The 17,446-nt window shown below is 30.0% G+C and overlaps 3 protein-coding genes and 1 long non-coding RNA gene across 7 annotated transcripts; 1 reads left to right on the top strand and 3 right to left on the bottom strand.

Moving 5' to 3' along the window:
* Positions 1-1,267: 1,267 nt before the first annotated feature.
* On the top strand, positions 1,268-15,006 carry LOC107996511 (uncharacterized). 3 transcript variants are annotated; one of them, XM_017054589.3, is made up of 6 exons: positions 1,275-1,434; positions 9,403-9,520; positions 9,671-9,868; positions 11,238-11,446; positions 13,607-13,747; positions 14,547-15,006. In XM_017054589.3, exons 2-6 carry the CDS (start codon positions 9,403-9,405, stop codon positions 14,562-14,564), a joined length of 684 nt encoding a protein of 227 aa, XP_016910078.1. In that variant the 5' UTR covers positions 1,275-1,434; the 3' UTR covers positions 14,565-15,006. The 3 variants fall into 3 exon arrangements, with proteins under 3 accessions (XP_016910079.2, XP_061934722.1, XP_016910078.1); XM_017054590.3 differs by lacking the exon at positions 14,547-15,006 and having other exon boundaries at positions 1,268-1,434; positions 9,444-9,520; positions 13,607-14,250; XM_062078738.1 differs by lacking the exon at positions 14,547-15,006 and having other exon boundaries at positions 1,268-1,434; positions 13,607-14,250.
* Positions 2,484-3,603, bottom strand: LOC107996510 (cell division protein ZipA-like). The gene is made up of 2 exons (XM_017054588.3): positions 2,717-3,603; positions 2,484-2,601 (listed from the first exon to the last, which is right to left on the bottom strand). Exons 1-2 carry the CDS (start codon positions 3,560-3,562, stop codon positions 2,596-2,598), a joined length of 852 nt encoding a protein of 283 aa, XP_016910077.2. The 5' UTR covers positions 3,563-3,603; the 3' UTR covers positions 2,484-2,595.
* On the bottom strand, positions 5,701-8,230 carry LOC107996508 (uncharacterized). 2 transcript variants are annotated; one of them, XM_028666026.2, is made up of 3 exons: positions 7,894-8,230; positions 6,750-7,544; positions 5,701-6,189 (listed from the first exon to the last, which is right to left on the bottom strand). In XM_028666026.2, exons 1-3 carry the CDS (start codon positions 8,094-8,096, stop codon positions 5,883-5,885), a joined length of 1,305 nt encoding a protein of 434 aa, XP_028521827.1. In that variant the 5' UTR covers positions 8,097-8,230; the 3' UTR covers positions 5,701-5,882. The 2 variants fall into 2 exon arrangements, with proteins under 2 accessions (XP_028521827.1, XP_016910076.1); XM_017054587.3 differs by having other exon boundaries at positions 5,701-6,186.
* LOC107996512 (uncharacterized) lies at positions 14,484-15,439 on the bottom strand. The gene is made up of 3 exons (XR_009830971.1): positions 15,178-15,439; positions 14,711-14,845; positions 14,484-14,644 (listed from the first exon to the last, which is right to left on the bottom strand). It is a non-coding gene; the product is annotated as an uncharacterized LOC107996512 (long non-coding RNA).
* Between the last annotated feature and the right edge of the window lie 2,007 nt (positions 15,440-17,446).

The following is a 17,446-nucleotide window of genomic DNA, read 5'->3' as shown; positions in this document are numbered from 1 at the left end:
CATCTCGCTTTGTTTAATGCAAACTTCAATTGCTTATTAATTAAATATCTGAATCGAAAGTTTTGTTTACCAACTTTTATTTTGAATATTTTATTTTAAAATATTGGATCGAAAAGTGGATCGAATGTGAAAACATATCATGAATATGTTAATATATTTTGTAAATATATAGAATTAATTTAATTGATTTATATATATATAATTAAATTTAATTTTCATGAATATAATAACTGAGGAGAAAATATTAAAAAGTTTGAATTTTGCGTTTTAATAATACTAAAAATATTAATAAAATTCGCAGATTTTTATTTCAAAAATCATGTTGTTATAATTTCATTGGTATTCATAAATTTTGAATGTGATTAAAAGATTATTAAATAAATTAATTCATTGTAAATTATTCATTCAATATAATTATTATGCAATATATCCAGTAGATATTTTGAGTGCATCGGTGTTCCCGCAATTTCCAGCTATTTCCTTAAGTTAATGATTAAATACAAACTTGCGGTTTCGCTTCGGATATTGATCATTTCCGTACAAGTCGGATCGTTAAATAGTTTTTAAATTCTATGAGAAGAAAACTAATTTAAACTAATTTAATTAATTAATATTATACCGAATAATTTTCATTATTATTAAATGAAAAGTAAAGTATTAAATTTTGATAATTTATATATATATATACTATACATATTTTATAACGCAAGCAAAAAATATTAAAAATAATTATTGAAATTTAAATGTTATCAAAACTTTACGTACAATATTTCTAAAAATATGTTTAAATCTCAAATTCATTTTCAAAATATTATAGAATTAATTACAAGTAATTAAATTTCAATAATTTTATAATATTTTAATGCTTAGTTTTAAATTTTAACCAAGATTTGTTAAGAACAATCATTGAATCACAACCAACATATAACGCATAAAATATATAATTTCCGGTTAATCAAATTTTGAATAATTTTTATACTTCCGTCATCACACAAGATATATTATATCTTTATATTCGAGCTTAAAACTCGAAATTAATTAAAAATAATTGTCGAAATAAATTTTATTAAATTTCAACCTACATTTTCCAAATATATCAAACTGTCTAAGTATATAATTTCAATTTCAAAAGTGTTGTTCGTGGCGTTTCGACAGCAAGAGAATACACGATATATACTCGAAAACAGAGGAGTCTATCTAACCTCGCCAACAGGACAAAAGATTGTGTTCATCTATGGCGCGTTAATCGGATACGTTCGCGTCGCTCGCAGAAAATAATAAACACGGCATCACGTAACCTTCGGGCCGGTATGAACCTTTAAAATTCCACGGTTAATTATTGAATGTCGTGAACAAGTGAACCGCCGTCCTCCAGAAATCTGGGCGCGTTTCTCAGCCCATGAAACGAATTATGGGCATGCAAAATTCGAAGAGGTTAGTGCAAATTGACGTTTCATTATTTATCGTACCTCGTCGGATTTCGAAAGAAATTTTACAAATCTATGTCCATTTATTTCTCATCGGTGATCGATAACGCTTTTCATTAATTAATTATATAATAATTCTAATTCTCGTTGTTGAAGATATATATCGACAAATCAATTTTACGATATATAAAAATAGAAAAATTTATAGTTGTATATTTATATCATATAATATATAATATAAAATATATATATATATATATAACAGTTTTTATAATAGATAAACGTTGTTTAATAACGGTATACACGAACTAAACTAGTTTGATTAATGCTAAATACGACATCGATTGTCCATTATCCAATCAAATGCGTATTAGAAAAATAATGCGGATAATGCAAATTAGAATATCAGTGGTTGGATTATATGATATATCATCATATAAAATATAATTGTAAAGGATAATCAATTCTCGTTCTCGTGCAATATCGACAACTTGAATAATTCGTATAAAATGAGTCTCTTATTGGGCACGCTTTAACACGTTTCTTTAGAAAGGAACATGGTCCATTTCGTTGGACGTAACGTGATAAATCGTCGGTGATAGTCGATTTTTCAAGATGTAAGTGATTTCAAATATTCTCCGAGTTTGGTAAATGGATCCTTTCTCCTGTCAGAATTTTAATTATGACTTTTTCCTGTTTGGAATCGTGAACGTTGTAGAGAACTCTGTCGTAATTATTTATAAACGGATCTCGTAATTATTTTGGTCAAAATTCGTAATTGGATTAGGTCGATGCAATAGAAAATAACGTTTAATTTAATTAACGAATAACAAATTGAAATATTCGATTATTAATCGCTACGTGTGATCGCAATTAATTATTAAAGTTGATTTCCATTGGTTAAACGCTCAATTATTGAAACTTGTCCTTATCGTAGAACCAACCAATTAAATCATTTTCTGACTTATACTTTATAGCATATCGATGTATAATTCGATCAATCTGGAAGGTAATTTTGGTAATTGCGTAGAGAAAAATTAAAAAATACACTCGACGTATATTTTCATCGAATTTTATTCATATTTTTCACATTTATATATTTTCGATTACATTTACTATTAACTAAGTCCAGCTTCGATATCCTCCCATCTCTCTGGATCCTTCCACATCAGAGCTGTACAAAACGAGCAACAGAAATCCCTTGATTAATTATCTTTTCTCTTGCCAACCCAACCAACAAAGAAAAAAAAGAAAACGAAAATCAACAACAAGCGATAACTTCAACTTACACGCTCGAGGCCACGATAATGATGGTGCGATGGCGTCATCATGTGCCTGCCCATGGATCGTTCCTTCATGCCCATCACGCGTATGGACGGCTCGACCATCACCGTGGAGCCCAGACTGGGCACGCCTTGTTGCTTGCAGCTGCACTGCATCACGGACTGTTGACAGTGATGGCAATGAGGCACCTTGACGAAGGTGGCCATCGGTTCCTGCTCGGCCACCATCACGACAGGCTTCTGCGGGACCACGACCATGTGCTCCTCGAATACTGGCATCACAGGCACCACCTCCTTCTCCACCTTCGTCACGATCATTTTTTCCGGCTTGGGCTCAGGCTTCACGATCTTCTCCTTCTCGACCACCGTCTCGACAATTGGCTTCGCAGTTTTCTCCTCCTTCGGTGGCTGGATGATGTTCACGTTCGTTTGGGCGGGGGGGCAAGGGGGCTGAGGGGGTTGGACCACCTTCAAAGAGGCCTGGGGTTGGATCGGCGGCTGGATCACGCTCAACGTCTGGATCGGGGAGGGAACAGGCTGGATGTTGAGGGTCTGGACGGGTTGTGGAACAGCTTGGATGTTCAACGTTTGAATGCGTTGCGGTACTGGCTGGATGTTGAACGTTTGTACGGGGGGTTGGGGGGCCGCCTGAATGCTGTAGGTCTGCTGTTGAGGAAGCAGGCTCGCCGAGTCCAGGCAGACTATCGACTTCTTCGACCTGTCCTGATCCTCCCCGCCCTCCTCGATCTTCAGATCCTCCTTCTCCAACGATTTTTCAATCTTCGCCGTGGGGACTGCCTGGGACAGGGCCAGACCCAGCAACAGAAGGACGAAACTGATCTTGAGACTCATTTCTTCCTTTCCTTCTTGGATTTGTCGTTCTTGGATCGGTGTTCGACGTTGAACTGTGACGATTCGAGGCGGCCAGCCGAGTTTTTAAAGGAATTCGCGGGGCTGTGGAGGTTCGATTTCGAAATCGCGTATACGCAATGGAGCTGATTATGCGGAATTCCGAGGATGTTGAGACACATTGTTGACAATGGCCGTTGATTTGACGCGGTGCGTGAAATAGATAGATGCGCGACACGATACAGAGGATTCCTATATCTGTTGCATTGTTTTCGAGTCGTCGATAATCGATGGAATTACGTTAAATGGACGTAATACACTTTTGATGTAAAGGTATTGGTAAACAATTCCTCGGCGTGGGTTGGATTCATAAAAATGTCGAAGGTTTTTCTTAAAGAAATATCTCCAAGATTTTATATTACATCTGTGATATAATTTTGTATTAATCGAGTAAATGATATTTCTAATCGTACGATTTAAAATTTTAAAATATGATATTGATTGTATTGTAAATCTGATTACTGGGGAATCGAGTCTGGGAAGATTACTGGGGAAGAATGAATTTTAAAAAGAAGAATATTTTTAATTATATAATTGTATATTTTTCTATATTTTATAAATATAATATGTTCACTTTAAATTTGATTAATGTAGAACGAGGAGAATGAATTTTAATTAAATATTTGATTTATTTATTTACATGCGCTATTATATTATCATTTTATTCCAATTTTTTAATTTAATGGAATAATACAATTTTATGGAATAAATAACAAACTTATTAATTATGTGGCAAGAAATTTAATTTCGTTATTATTCATGTTATTGCATAATTTTTTCCAAAATATTTAACGACGCCCCTTGCGTAAACATTGAACAATAATATTATTCCGCTGATATTCCGTTTCATGATTACCAAATCGTATTGGAATACGTTACCAACAGCACGCACTTGCGTCTGTAATTCACAAATTATTTATTGATATTTATTAGATACTTTTTATTATTCTTCTAATTTCAGAATTTCAAATTACAATTATTTTCAACAATGTTGTAATTTTTATATCAAATACACGTATAAAAATACTCTTTTTTTCTGAAATGTTTCTGCAAAATGTAGGAGAAATTTATTTTGTATTAATGTATATATATGACTAATTTTACCAGTTTTTTTCGCAGTGCACAATTTCTTTAATGTAAAACGAAACTCATGCCCCGGCCATTTCCTTTCAACTTTAAAAGTTGAAAGAAGTCTGGAAGGTAGCAAAGGTTAGACTGCTTTATAATTCTTCCCACGATTCTTTTCTTTTCTGCCGTGATCGAAATTTTTCTTTTTCGCGCTTAAAGAGTGCTTTTAATCTTGACACAATGCTTTCGTTATTTCTTTTTCCACCAAGAATCGTCGCAATTCCCTCTTTCCTTTCTTTGATCAGAAGACACCTCTGTAGAATAATTTCACTAGAAATTATTACCTCCAACTTGTAATCGGGGTCATACGAATCATCGAATAAAAAATTTTACACTCCTCATTTTTTACGCCCTCATTTTTATTCCTACCATATTATATATATATGCATTTCTTTTTTCGAATATTTTTGCAATCATTATCATTTTCTTCCTTTTGAAATTTGTCTTCGAATATATCTTGAGATCCGTTTCCATTATGCACACCCTATTTTATAACATTACTATTTCAATACAATTGCTATAGCGCATTGAACACTACATAAGAATGTATAAAGGTCTGTAATTAAGTGTCAATCTAATTTGAAAGGTAATATAATATGATATACATTTAGAGAATTCATAATTTCATATTAATATTATAATATAATTAAATAAATATCCATATATGTTACATATATCATTGAATAAATTTCATTTTATCATTTTTACTTTAATTCGATCGTATCAACGATCACATATTTTTCGTATGAAATATTTAAATATCGCATCGGTAAACACATTACTTGATATACATATACATATATGCATAAATACACATAAAATCATTTTCACGGATATTTTCGATGAAATTTTTATAAAATACGATACATTTTATTCTTTCCAGTATTCATTCCCTTCCGATCTTTTTATATCTCTCGGGTTAAAAAAAAAACGAAACAACGGTTAATTTTTTCTACGAAAATTTATTTCTCAAAACAATTTATAAAACAGTCACAGATTATTAGGCAAGCATTCTTGGTTCAGAATTCATAGTTTATGGCAAGTACTTATACATTTAACACATCTACCAATCTCTCGATGATAATTCCCTAGATCGCTCTAGAACCGTCAGTTCTAAACCCTAATCAAAGGACAATCATAATCCTGTTGTGGTCTCCTCGGACACACGAGCAGAATCGGTGATTTTCTCCAATTCCAATCCAGTCTGCGAGGAAGTTTCACTCTGGGAACTGTTCCTCGAGAACACAAATTTGTCCCCAGAATTGCCCCCTCGTGAAACATCCCTGTTAATCTCTTTTTGCTGCATCTCGTGAGATTCGAATTCTTTATTATTTTGATAATCATCATCCATCATCCCTCTTTCCCTTTGATCGTCATTTTCATCGCTCTCATAATTTCTTGCATCTTGTTCTTCCTCCTTTTCTGAATGCTTCTGCCATCTGCTGTGAAAAATAATAAATTAATTTCTATAGATAGAACTCGGAAACTAGGAAATTAGAAACAGTGCAAGATTCATAGATTCTGAAACCTCTTTAAATTTTTAGTTGATAAATTTCAATCAAACCATTACTTGATAAACTTGAAAATTTAAATAACACTAAAATTTTTAACATGTAAATCATTTTTAGAGAATTGTCCATGTAAAGAAGGAATAATAAAATATATTTTTTTTAATTCTATATTGAATAAAAACAAAAATCAAATCTAGAAATAAAATTGAACATATAGATTTAGATTTATTCATTAATTTATAAATAATCTATATTAAAAGACAAAGTGATAGAATGAGACAATGTATTCTTGTTACACTTCTGTATAAATTCTTTTTTCAATCTAAAAAAGATATGATTTATAGAATCAAACGAATCACAAAATATATCTTCAAAAATATATTTCTAAAATATTAAATGACATATTCAATGCATTGAATAAAATTCATTTCACCAAGAACTATCTCACTCTTAATTCATGCAATACAATGCAATTATAATCTAATTCCTACCTGCTACTATTAACAACCTCCATATCACTTCTTCCAACACTCTGCACCATTTTCAGTGCATTGAGATCCGTTGGCAAGTTATGGGAATTATATTTGACTCTTGGCAAAGAGGAATGGTGAGTCATCCTAGAATTTCCATACTGATTCCTTCCAGATTGAAAATACCGTTCCAATCCTTGATTTCTCACTTGATCTCTCCCATACAAAACCCCATTGTTCCATCCTCTGTTATATTGGGTTTTGCCAGGTGTCTCGCTCATAGGATTACTCTGGATGAACGTGTCGTCGAAATACTTGTCATCCCAGTGCATCATTCTCTTGAAAGATCCCTCGTAAGGTCTTTTGAAGTTGTTCGAAGAACTTTGATAATTGAATTCATCGTTGGACGAGGCGTAGTCCGGATACGGTTTATTGGACGAGTCGGGTTGACTTCTGATCGTGTCGTAGAAATTAGGTCTTCTAGCTTGGTACGTTGTCCTTGTTTGGCTTCTAGAGAATCTGGGTTCCGAGGATCCAGGCAAGCTTCGATACCAGCTCGTGGTATCCGCGAGGCTGTTCATGCCGCGGATAGAGGCGGTTTGCGGAGGAGCCAGATCAAAATCGAAATCTGTCCCGATGGTGAAGGGATTCTCGCGTTTGCAGGTGGCTGCTGATCGTGCGAAAGGTGAGCTCCCTCTGCCTCTAATGCCTCTTTCGTACGGATTGGCATAGGGGGATAGGCGGTACGGTTGACCGATCTGCCAAGGACTGGTTTCTGGCTCAAGTCCACGGTATTCTCTTCTAGTTGGCTCGTCCCTTGGATAGAGAGAAATTAATTTTTACTTTTTCGAATTTTGAAAACTATTTGGAGGAGAGTTATGAAGCAGTATAGTACGTGTATATATATATATAGCAAAATATTCATATTATAAGAGAAATTTTGGAAGAGAGTTTCGTTAACCTGGTTTACAAACTTTTGGGCAATTTATACGTGGGTCTCTATAAATATCGTGGAAAATTTACTGGATACTCCCCGCGTAGCAAGAGCTCTTCTCGTTAAGAGAAAATGATCAGGTTTTTGGTTCGTTGCTAAAAGTTTTGGAATTTTGTAAAAAGTATTAATTTACGTATCGATATGAATTCTCAAGTAATTTGAGTCTCTTACCATGAAACAAGGGTGTCTGGCCGTTCTCGACGACACGAGGGACAGGAAGCATGCCTGTGATTCCTGATGTGTTGTCCTTCCCACCACCACGATTGTGGCGATCCTGAGATCGCGATCACGAGCGAGCAGAGTAGAAAGAATCTTCGAAAGGATGGATCGAACATACTTAATATGATTATGATTAAAAATCGGATCGATCCCATACGCTTTTATAAGTTACAGAATCGACGAGGATGCTTCCTCCTTGTTGCGTAAAAATCTCGTATTTCCTTTACGTGGCCGGAAACGGAGATCGTTCTGATGATTCATTGATTGAGGTTAAGTTAACCTTGATCCGCTTCCCTGTAACAAGTTATCGGTGCAATAATATAAATATTGAAGAAGCGGAAGAGAAATAAAGATTGCAGTGAAATAAAATTCGAGACAATGAAAGAGAGAGAGAGAGAGAGAGAGAGAGAGAGAGAGAGAGAGAGAGAGAGAGAGAGAGAGAGAGAGAGAGAGAGAGAGAGAGAGAGAGAGACGAAATAATGTTAGGATAAATTGTTTTGAATTGAACAATTATTAATTTCTTTTTAATATGAAAAAAAAATTACCATTTCGATTTTTTTGAGTTCGTTGGAAATCAAACAAATTGCACAAAAACAATCGAAATTTAAACATAACCTGTCATCAGGCTAAAAATAATAATAAAAAACCATGATTATTATTGTTATTGTGTTAAATAAATTTATCGTGGAATTAACAATTTCTGTGATAAAAATATATATTTAAAAATTTGTATTCAACTTACTTCATGTTTTCCGTACAATTATTCTAATTGCCATTTTTTTTTATTAAAAATTAATTACGTTTATAGTCCATAAGCTTGTTCTCCTTACTAATATTCTTTCTCGTTAAGTGCAAAAAAATGTTTCCTCGATTCTTTTAAATTTTAACAAGAATTTAATTAATATTGAATACAAATAATCTCGTTTAACTTCTTTGATATTTTTAACGATAATTTTATTTTAATAATTCAATTTTGTTTTTTTTTTTTACTTACAAGTATTAAATCTCGCTCTCAGGATTAAAAAACAATATTGATACAAGTTTGTACAACAAATAATAAGCTGGACTTATTAAAAAGTTTTATTTTAATTCTAGGTTTAATTAAATTCGAGCTAAGGGAAAATGAATATAAATTAGGTACAATATTTTCATGTTTTTGCTCTCGACATGATGTTTAATTAACACTATAAGCAGTTTAAGATGTGAAATTTTAAAGAGAGGTTATTAGCAATAACCTTAATACATTATAAAGATTATAATTTAAGAAATAATTTTTAATGGCTGAAAACAGCTTTATTTTCTTTCAAAATTTCGATTAATATTCTATAAGGAAAGCTTAATTAAAATTCATATTATATAAATTTAAAACTTTTTATTAAAACTTTCGAGAATTCCTTTTCGATTACACTTTTAACAATTTTATATCTAGTTACTTTCTTTAAGTATCGTTCACCATCGTAGATGGCGCTACGAAAGCTCATCCACCGAATATTTCTTCGCAGACAGGACACAGACGATGACATAATATCGAAAAAATCGTTGCAGACGGTGAAGCAAATCATCAACTTCCTGAAAGAACGTAAGAAATACGAATCGCAATATGTTTCTTCATTCATATTTATAAATTAACAAATCGTTAAATAAATTTCTTTCTTTCATTTTATTTTTCTTGCCCCATCGATTAATTATTTTAATTAAAAAATTCAAAAAACTGTTTCGGGGTTTCAAGATGCCAGAGAGGAAGGTTTATTCCGACGTGCAGGCCGTCGTGATCTCAGAAGAAGGATCTTAAATTCTTTGAAGAAAGGAGAGAAACCTCATTTAGGGAACAATGACGCGGCTTTGGAATGCGCAGCAGCGTTACAACTTTTTTTATGTCATTTAAAGAAACCCGTCATGCCCCAGCACGTCCAGCAGCTTCTTCTGGGTAACCAAGAATTCTCTTTATTTTTCCTCCTTAAAAAAATTCCTAAAATAATTTCTCAAACCATTATTCTCATTTAGAACTTTATAAAAAAATATTTGCATAAATGTGATCTACAAATGGAATTCTTTTCTTTTTGAATATCTTGAAACTTCTTAAAAATTCAATGCTATTTAATATAGATCGTAACTCAGATTGAGAAGCTTCTTTATCTTTTCTCCTAATTTATTCGTGCAACAATTAACTTATCAAGTCGAGCAAATAGAATTTTTCTTTTATATCGTATTTATATAACCTATTAAAAATTTTGACGCAATTTAATATTATTAATTTCATAGATTGAGAGCCACTGTTATAAATATATACGAATGAATATGTATCCTTTTACGATATCATATTATATCATACCATATAGTACACATAAATTTAATAAAATAAATTTTCTCTTTTCTCTTCATTTCCGTTGTATTAATATCGGGCAGTTCGACCGTGCGACTAGAACAATTCGAGAATCATTTGCATTATGAACAACGTAATAAATTTTCGCATACGTAGCGTATCCGTGTGCAATTTGGCGAAAGGATAGCATCGTCGATAAAATTAACGAGTCCGCTTAAGTAATAATTCTCCGCGCGTTACCTAACCTCAAAATTGCAAACAGTATACACTCGTATTCCCCCTCTTAACACGTTTCGAATAACGAACTTGACAGATTTCGACACGATATCCTAACGCTAAAAAAAAAACACGCGGCTCTAATTAAAATCGACGCTTGTTATTGGAGAAATAAATAAAGATTGACATCCTTTTTCAGTAATTTATTAAAATTTTCACAACTTGAAAGAAATATATTTTATTTTTTCAATTATAGAGCAAAAGTTTTTCTCTCTGTTAAAAAAACTATCAATTAATTCGTTATATAAAATAATTATACGATGTTTTCTATTAAATTGAGATAAAAGTATGCCATATATGTATTATAAGGGAAGAAAACAATATGCTAATTTATAAAATGGATGATATTTCAATTATGACTTTATCCAGAAAAGAAATAGCGAATTATTTTTTTATAAAGTAAAAAAAAAATTATACGTAAATGAAGTATTCGTCAAAAAATTTTTCACTAAAAAGTTACTATATCCAGAATTAGCTTCCTCAAATATAATAATAAAAAGTTTTTTATTCCTCTTAATAATTAAATTATAATTAAACCAATATATCTATCATTTTTTAAATAACAATTTTTTAAATAATAATTATTAAAAATCTATCATTCTGTTATAAATTTTTAATCTTTTTTAATGAATCAATATATATCTTCGAGATGAAAAGAATCGATACAGCTAAATAAACATTTTTATCTAATAACCAGCTGATAATCCCGGAGTGACCGCCCACATGATCGCCAGAGACGCCCTAGGATTGATACGACAGGATGTTGGTGGTCGTCATGGAGAGCTATTGGCTGGTCTTCTTGATTTACTGAGACACTTGACCCTTTCTGGTCCTCCATCCGAGAGATCAGAGCTTCGTGGTTCACCGCTTCCGATTGCACTGCTTCCAGTTTTCTTCACTTTAACGGTAAACTATTCCAGACCCGAACCGAATATGAAATAAAATTGCCATACTAGAGATCAAACTCTCGTTCATCTCTGCTTCTAAGGATCGTCGAAATAATATAAATTTGAATTCATGGTTGAAATATTGTCATATTCAATGGTATATACAAATAACATTCAAATTATATTATAATAGATAGATAAAAATATAATACCTACAGGCAAGTTCATATTATACTATTCGACAAAAGATAATATCTTTTTACGCCACTTCGTTAGTCTTATTTTCAGATGTACATGGAGCTAACCATGTCCAACGTAACTTAATTTTAATGATCAAACAGGATCCTACGTTAACGTAAGAGGGTAAATGAGATTCCGTTAATTATATTCTCAGTGAAAATGATATATAGTGAGGTTATAAAATCAATTAAAGTTTAGAATTTAAAACATATGAATGAATAACATATAATTAAAGTTTTTTTCTTTTTTTTTTAATTATTCGATCCGTTTGGATTAATTTTTTTTCAAATATCTAGATCGATAGTTTAATATATTTTAATTTGTTACATCGCTTTTATCAAGAATTCCATTATTATGCCATGTTATATTACAACTTTCATCTCAACTTCCATCATATTATGACTAAGCTTTAATGTATCTGCATTAGAGCAAACTATTTGTTGAGTTAGAGAAGTATCATATTCGTTTTGGCATAAATACAGTGAGTATAAATTCATTGAGAATTAACAATCGAAATGCATTCTGACTTCGAGAACAGATTCTTTTGATATAACATCATAGTCAAGCAAACATTATTCAGCAAATAAATTCTTGTAAAAATGTGAATATATTTAAAAGTACGATCCGTAAGAGTCATTTTTTGCAAAAAGATTCTACATTAACAGTGAAAATTACTTATCTTAAGCTAGTTTAAAAAGAAATAATTTCAAGAACAATTCTTTCAAATATTCGTACCTTAACTTGCTCGTGCTTGTATACAACGATCATTTTACGAGTTGTAACATAAGAGAAGATGTGCATAACGTGTCGAGAAGCGGAACCTGATGTTGCTAGCACGTGCCATAGCAATTCACAAAGAAGCCAATAGCTGTAGTGACGTCAAATACATCTGGGATCAAAGGCTTGTTGCCTTATATACACTGCTTGGTATAAGGAATATATCGATAACCAATATCACAAACGCTTTGTTGATTGATCTGGATGTTGGTTTCTATTGACCAATCAACAAGAATTCCAATAATTCATTTTTGATAATTGTTTCATGGCAATTTGACTGCTTCATATTTTTTATATTCATAAAAATACAATTGTTTTAATGAAATAAGATATATATTGTCGAAAATTTAAATTTCGATCGGTAAAAATTAGTCTGTATTATGCCTTATTGACGAGACTGTATAGAAAGTTGTATGTTAAATTTTTATCATTCAGTTTCATTTGATTGCGAAGAACTTGCTTGTTATTAGAAGCTTTGATATTCGGCTCACGTACCGCCAGTTTGTTACTTATAATCTAGAGTAAGAGGATGTAGGAATAACAAGCAACCTGATGCTATTGTATTGTATTAAAAAGGAAACTTTGTTCATGGAACTGAGGATATAGGATGAAAAAAAGCGAGGTACCTTTTGATAAGAGAACTGAATGAACATTAGCATACCAATTACTTTAAAACTTTGAAAATGTGTAAAGTTTTTTGAGCCATTCGACCTCTTTATTCGTGTAGAAAAAGTTATTATATGTACTCGATTCGACGCTTCTGGGAAAAGAAAAGTTTCGTATGACAAAAACGTTATTCTATCATCTCTATCTTTTTTTAAAATCGTACAATTTTCTTCATACATACAAAGAATATTTCTACTTTATTTCTCATATGATCAAATAATTTCCATGTTTAATAAATACAATAATTTAAATATTAAATTATTATGAATCAATTCAAAATCAATTCAATCGTTCTTTGTATGTAAAAATTGGACTCGTTCAAAGATCTTTTACATTTTTATTTAATCTCTATTATTATAAAAACGTTTTTTTTTTTTTTTAAGTGTTTCATCGATTCAACTTTCGAATCCATATATTCGAAATGGATAAAGAGGAATCGCGAAACACATGAATGAAGATTTCGACACGACTGATCGATCTTACCTTGCCATTTCAGCCGGCTGATCTGGTAAAATGGAAGCAAGTGGCCGCCAGATTCAGCGAATTAATTACCGAGGCCCCTGAGCAACTGCAGCTGAATGAAAATCGATTGTACGAAATAGAATCAACGAGGCTATCCATTGGGAACGCGGGCAACGTAAGAAATAGAAACTTTCTCACGGCGTAGAAAAGATTAACCGTTCCGGATATTGTTTTTCGAAAAACAATTTTTCTTCATCCGCCACTCGTATTTGTTCGCGATGAAAAATTGATTATTTGAAAAAAAAAAAAGAGAGAGAGAAAAGAATTTTTCCGTGAGAGATTGAATCTTTATTTTTCTTTTTTTTAATGAAAAGAAAATTGTAAAATTATAAAGGTAAGAGAAACAAAAGAATATGAAACGGAATATCTTTTATGGATTCTTTTAGTGGAGCCAATGGTGATGTTAATTTTATGAATGTATATATATATATTTTTATGTGGTGTGTGTGTATAGATTTCATTTAACTTATAAATATAGTTTCTAAAATGAATTTGAATATGATATACATATATATTTAGGACAATTTAAAATATTTTTCAATATTATTATCATCTTGAATCGATATTCATAAGTGTATTTTAAATATATATAATAAAAAGATAATTTTGTTTTTAATAGTATTTATAACATCATCTTTTAAACAAAAATAATAATCTTTAAATGGTATAAATACAATAGTGTCTATGATTTATAAAAAGATAAGGTTAAATTCTTTACATTTAAAAAATAATAAATGAATCTAAAGATGAAAAAATGCAAAATAATTTTAAATATGAATTTCCTTGTGATCAGGGGACGAAAAAAGAAAAAAGAATAAAGAACGAGAAAAAAGGTCAAACAATTCTCGTTCTTTTTTTTTTCCATAGATAATTTTATTAACAAATTTACATAAACGTCCCTCTTATCGTTTCAGGTTAGGTTGGAGAGATAACTGGGATTCTTGATGTGCCGTTGCACGGTCCACCGGCGAGTAGACTTCATCCAGTAATTTCCAATTCGAATTGAAAGCACCTAGTATTAAGCGGCATTACAAATGTAATTTTTTTTGTACACATGTAACGAGATATTTTAAATTACCTGCACTTCCGCCTGTACCTTCAATCGCGGAATTTAATTCCTTTTTTTTTCCTAATTACATCTTTTCCAATATTTTTTTCTTTTTTTTTCCATTCTATTCTTGTCCTCTTTCTTTTTACTCAAGAAACTTTGATTCTTCATTTTGATTTGGAATGAAAATAATTTGGCGTGTAAAGAAAAAAAATTAGGAATATATATATATGTACGATATATATACGATAAATATGCTAGAGATTATCAATTTGTAATCAATTATATTTAAAAATATATAAAAATAAACCAATTTTTTCATTAAACATTTTGCTTTCACGTTATATTTTTTACTTTCTTATTGAGAACCACTTTGTACAATCTTGTTAAAAAATTATAATTATATAAATATTTTATAAATAATAATAAATTTCTAATAATAAATTTTGTTTAAATATTGTCACTTACAATTGACAATTTTCAGATAATTGACTTACATCTTATTTTAAAATCAACCCAAATATCTACTGGACTGGAATTCAGCAGAAGTCACATCCTAAAACCACGCAATTTCCTCGTGACACTGTTCAGAACATCGCTTTCTGCATATTCTCCTCTTTCCCTCCTCATTCAGAACACAATTTAAGTTAATTTAACATGGTCGTCGTTACATCTCAAATTTCTTGTCGTGCATCTCTACAATCTCTTTATCAAGGATCTTAGCTTAGATCTACATTTTCGTTCCGTTATAGAACATCGTTAAGAGGAATACTAGATGTCGTTGTATGTCCCTTTCTAGGATATTCGTATGGTTGCCTATAAATGACTCACTTCTGGTTTAACTTGAGTGACGCTTGTCGAATATCGAAAAGCAATAGGAGATGAGGCAATGGATTTCTGGTATGTATGAAACGAGTCTTGATGAAAATCGTCATGTCATAATTAGATTAAGTACTATTATTCGAGATTCTGGATAATTGTATAGTGATTTTCGTGATATATATAGTATAATCTTTAGAAATATAAATGTTCCATAACCTTTTCTTAAATTAAGATATTCAAATTGAAAGAAAAGAATTGTATTGAAAATATGAAATCTTCTACGTTTGACTTGTCAAAGAATTATTTTTTTTTTTTGTGGTGATATGTAGTTTTCTAAAAGATTTTCTGTGAATATAATTGAGAATAAAATTCTCGAGAGTTATTTTCGATTAGAGGATTTTATGTTAACGATTATGTGATAATAATTTTTATTTTCAATGAAATGCTCATAAAAGATAATTGTGCATAATAATTTTTGAGAATTTTATTTTCAATTATTCTAATATTCTTATTTCCATTTCTATATATGTATAAGTATGCGTGAATGTATGTATAAGTACATATGTTATTATTAAATAGTTATTAAATTGTCATGATAAGATTTTTTTAAAATCAAATAAATTTTAGAATTATCAAAATTTGATTCTATTGTAGAAAATTTATTTCAGTTATAAAATTTAAATATTAGATAAAAGTGAAATAAAATTGATTTCGATTTCTGCTTCTGCTTGAACCTCACGTATTTCTTGTGTATTCAGTCGTATTGTGCGTCCAGTAATGGTCGCAACTTGTACAATTTAATTTTCTTTCTAGCGCATTTTTCTTTTTCCAACGATATAAACAAACATCAACACAACATAACTTCTTAAAAAGAACTTTCTTTGTTCTAGAAAAAACCCAATATTCTTTTTTCCTTCTTTATATTCTTTAGCAATTTCTAATTCAATCTATGGATGTATAAAATAAGAATTTTTAATACAATTTCTTTTTTTTTTTTTTATAAATGACTTAAGAAAAATGAAAAAGCTAATTCAAGTTGAATTAATTATTCGTAATCAATTAATGTTTGATATATTCTCTATTTAAATGAAAATGTAAAGATATAGAATATATATATTATTTATTTTTAAATTTAAAAAAAATATTTTTCAAGATATAAAACTTAAATTAAAAAATAAATTAAAAAATATATCTCTCGCAGTATATAAATAAAATAATATATACTTATATAAATATAAATAAAAATATATATTGAAAAAATTAAACAAATTTAGTTTTAAAAAATAAAAATTTATTATTATTTAAAGATAACCAAAAAACGATATTTTATTAAAAATTTGTAAATTTATAAATTATTATATTACATTAATAAATTAATAAAAATTATCAAATTATAAAATTAATGAAATACTAATAAAATTACTTAAAAATTTATATTTAAATATTTCATGTCTTAAAATATTTGTTTGAAATATATTTATGTATATGTAGATAACTACCTATACAGTTATCGATATAAATGCCAATAATGTTAGACTATCTACTGAGTGTAATTATCAAGTGTGAAGAAATCAAATTAATTACGATTTAACCATTATACTATTAAGTACGAATTCGATTTTATGTATATTTTTAAATCATATATAAATTTCATATTTAAGATATATCTTATTATTATTATCGACAGATGGAAAATTAATTGATATTGTGCCAGTATATATTATCTACAAACGATAAATTGCATATCTTTAAAGATAATTATTTTTTAAATGTACAAAAAATAAATTAGAAATATAGAACATAAAGTAAACTTTAAAAATATAAAGAATAGATTTTGGATCATATATTTGCGTAATATTAATTCCAAATTAACATTTAACAGTTACAACTATTATTTTATAAAAATATTATTCTATAAAATTTTGACAAATTATTCTATTTTAT

This window comes from Apis cerana, linkage group LG8 (assembly GCF_029169275.1).
Source record: "Apis cerana isolate GH-2021 linkage group LG8, AcerK_1.0, whole genome shotgun sequence".
NCBI classification, from domain to species: domain Eukaryota; kingdom Metazoa; phylum Arthropoda; class Insecta; order Hymenoptera; family Apidae; genus Apis; species Apis cerana.
Note: the sequence above shows the minus strand (reverse complement) of the source record. Positions and strands in the feature narration are given on the sequence as shown.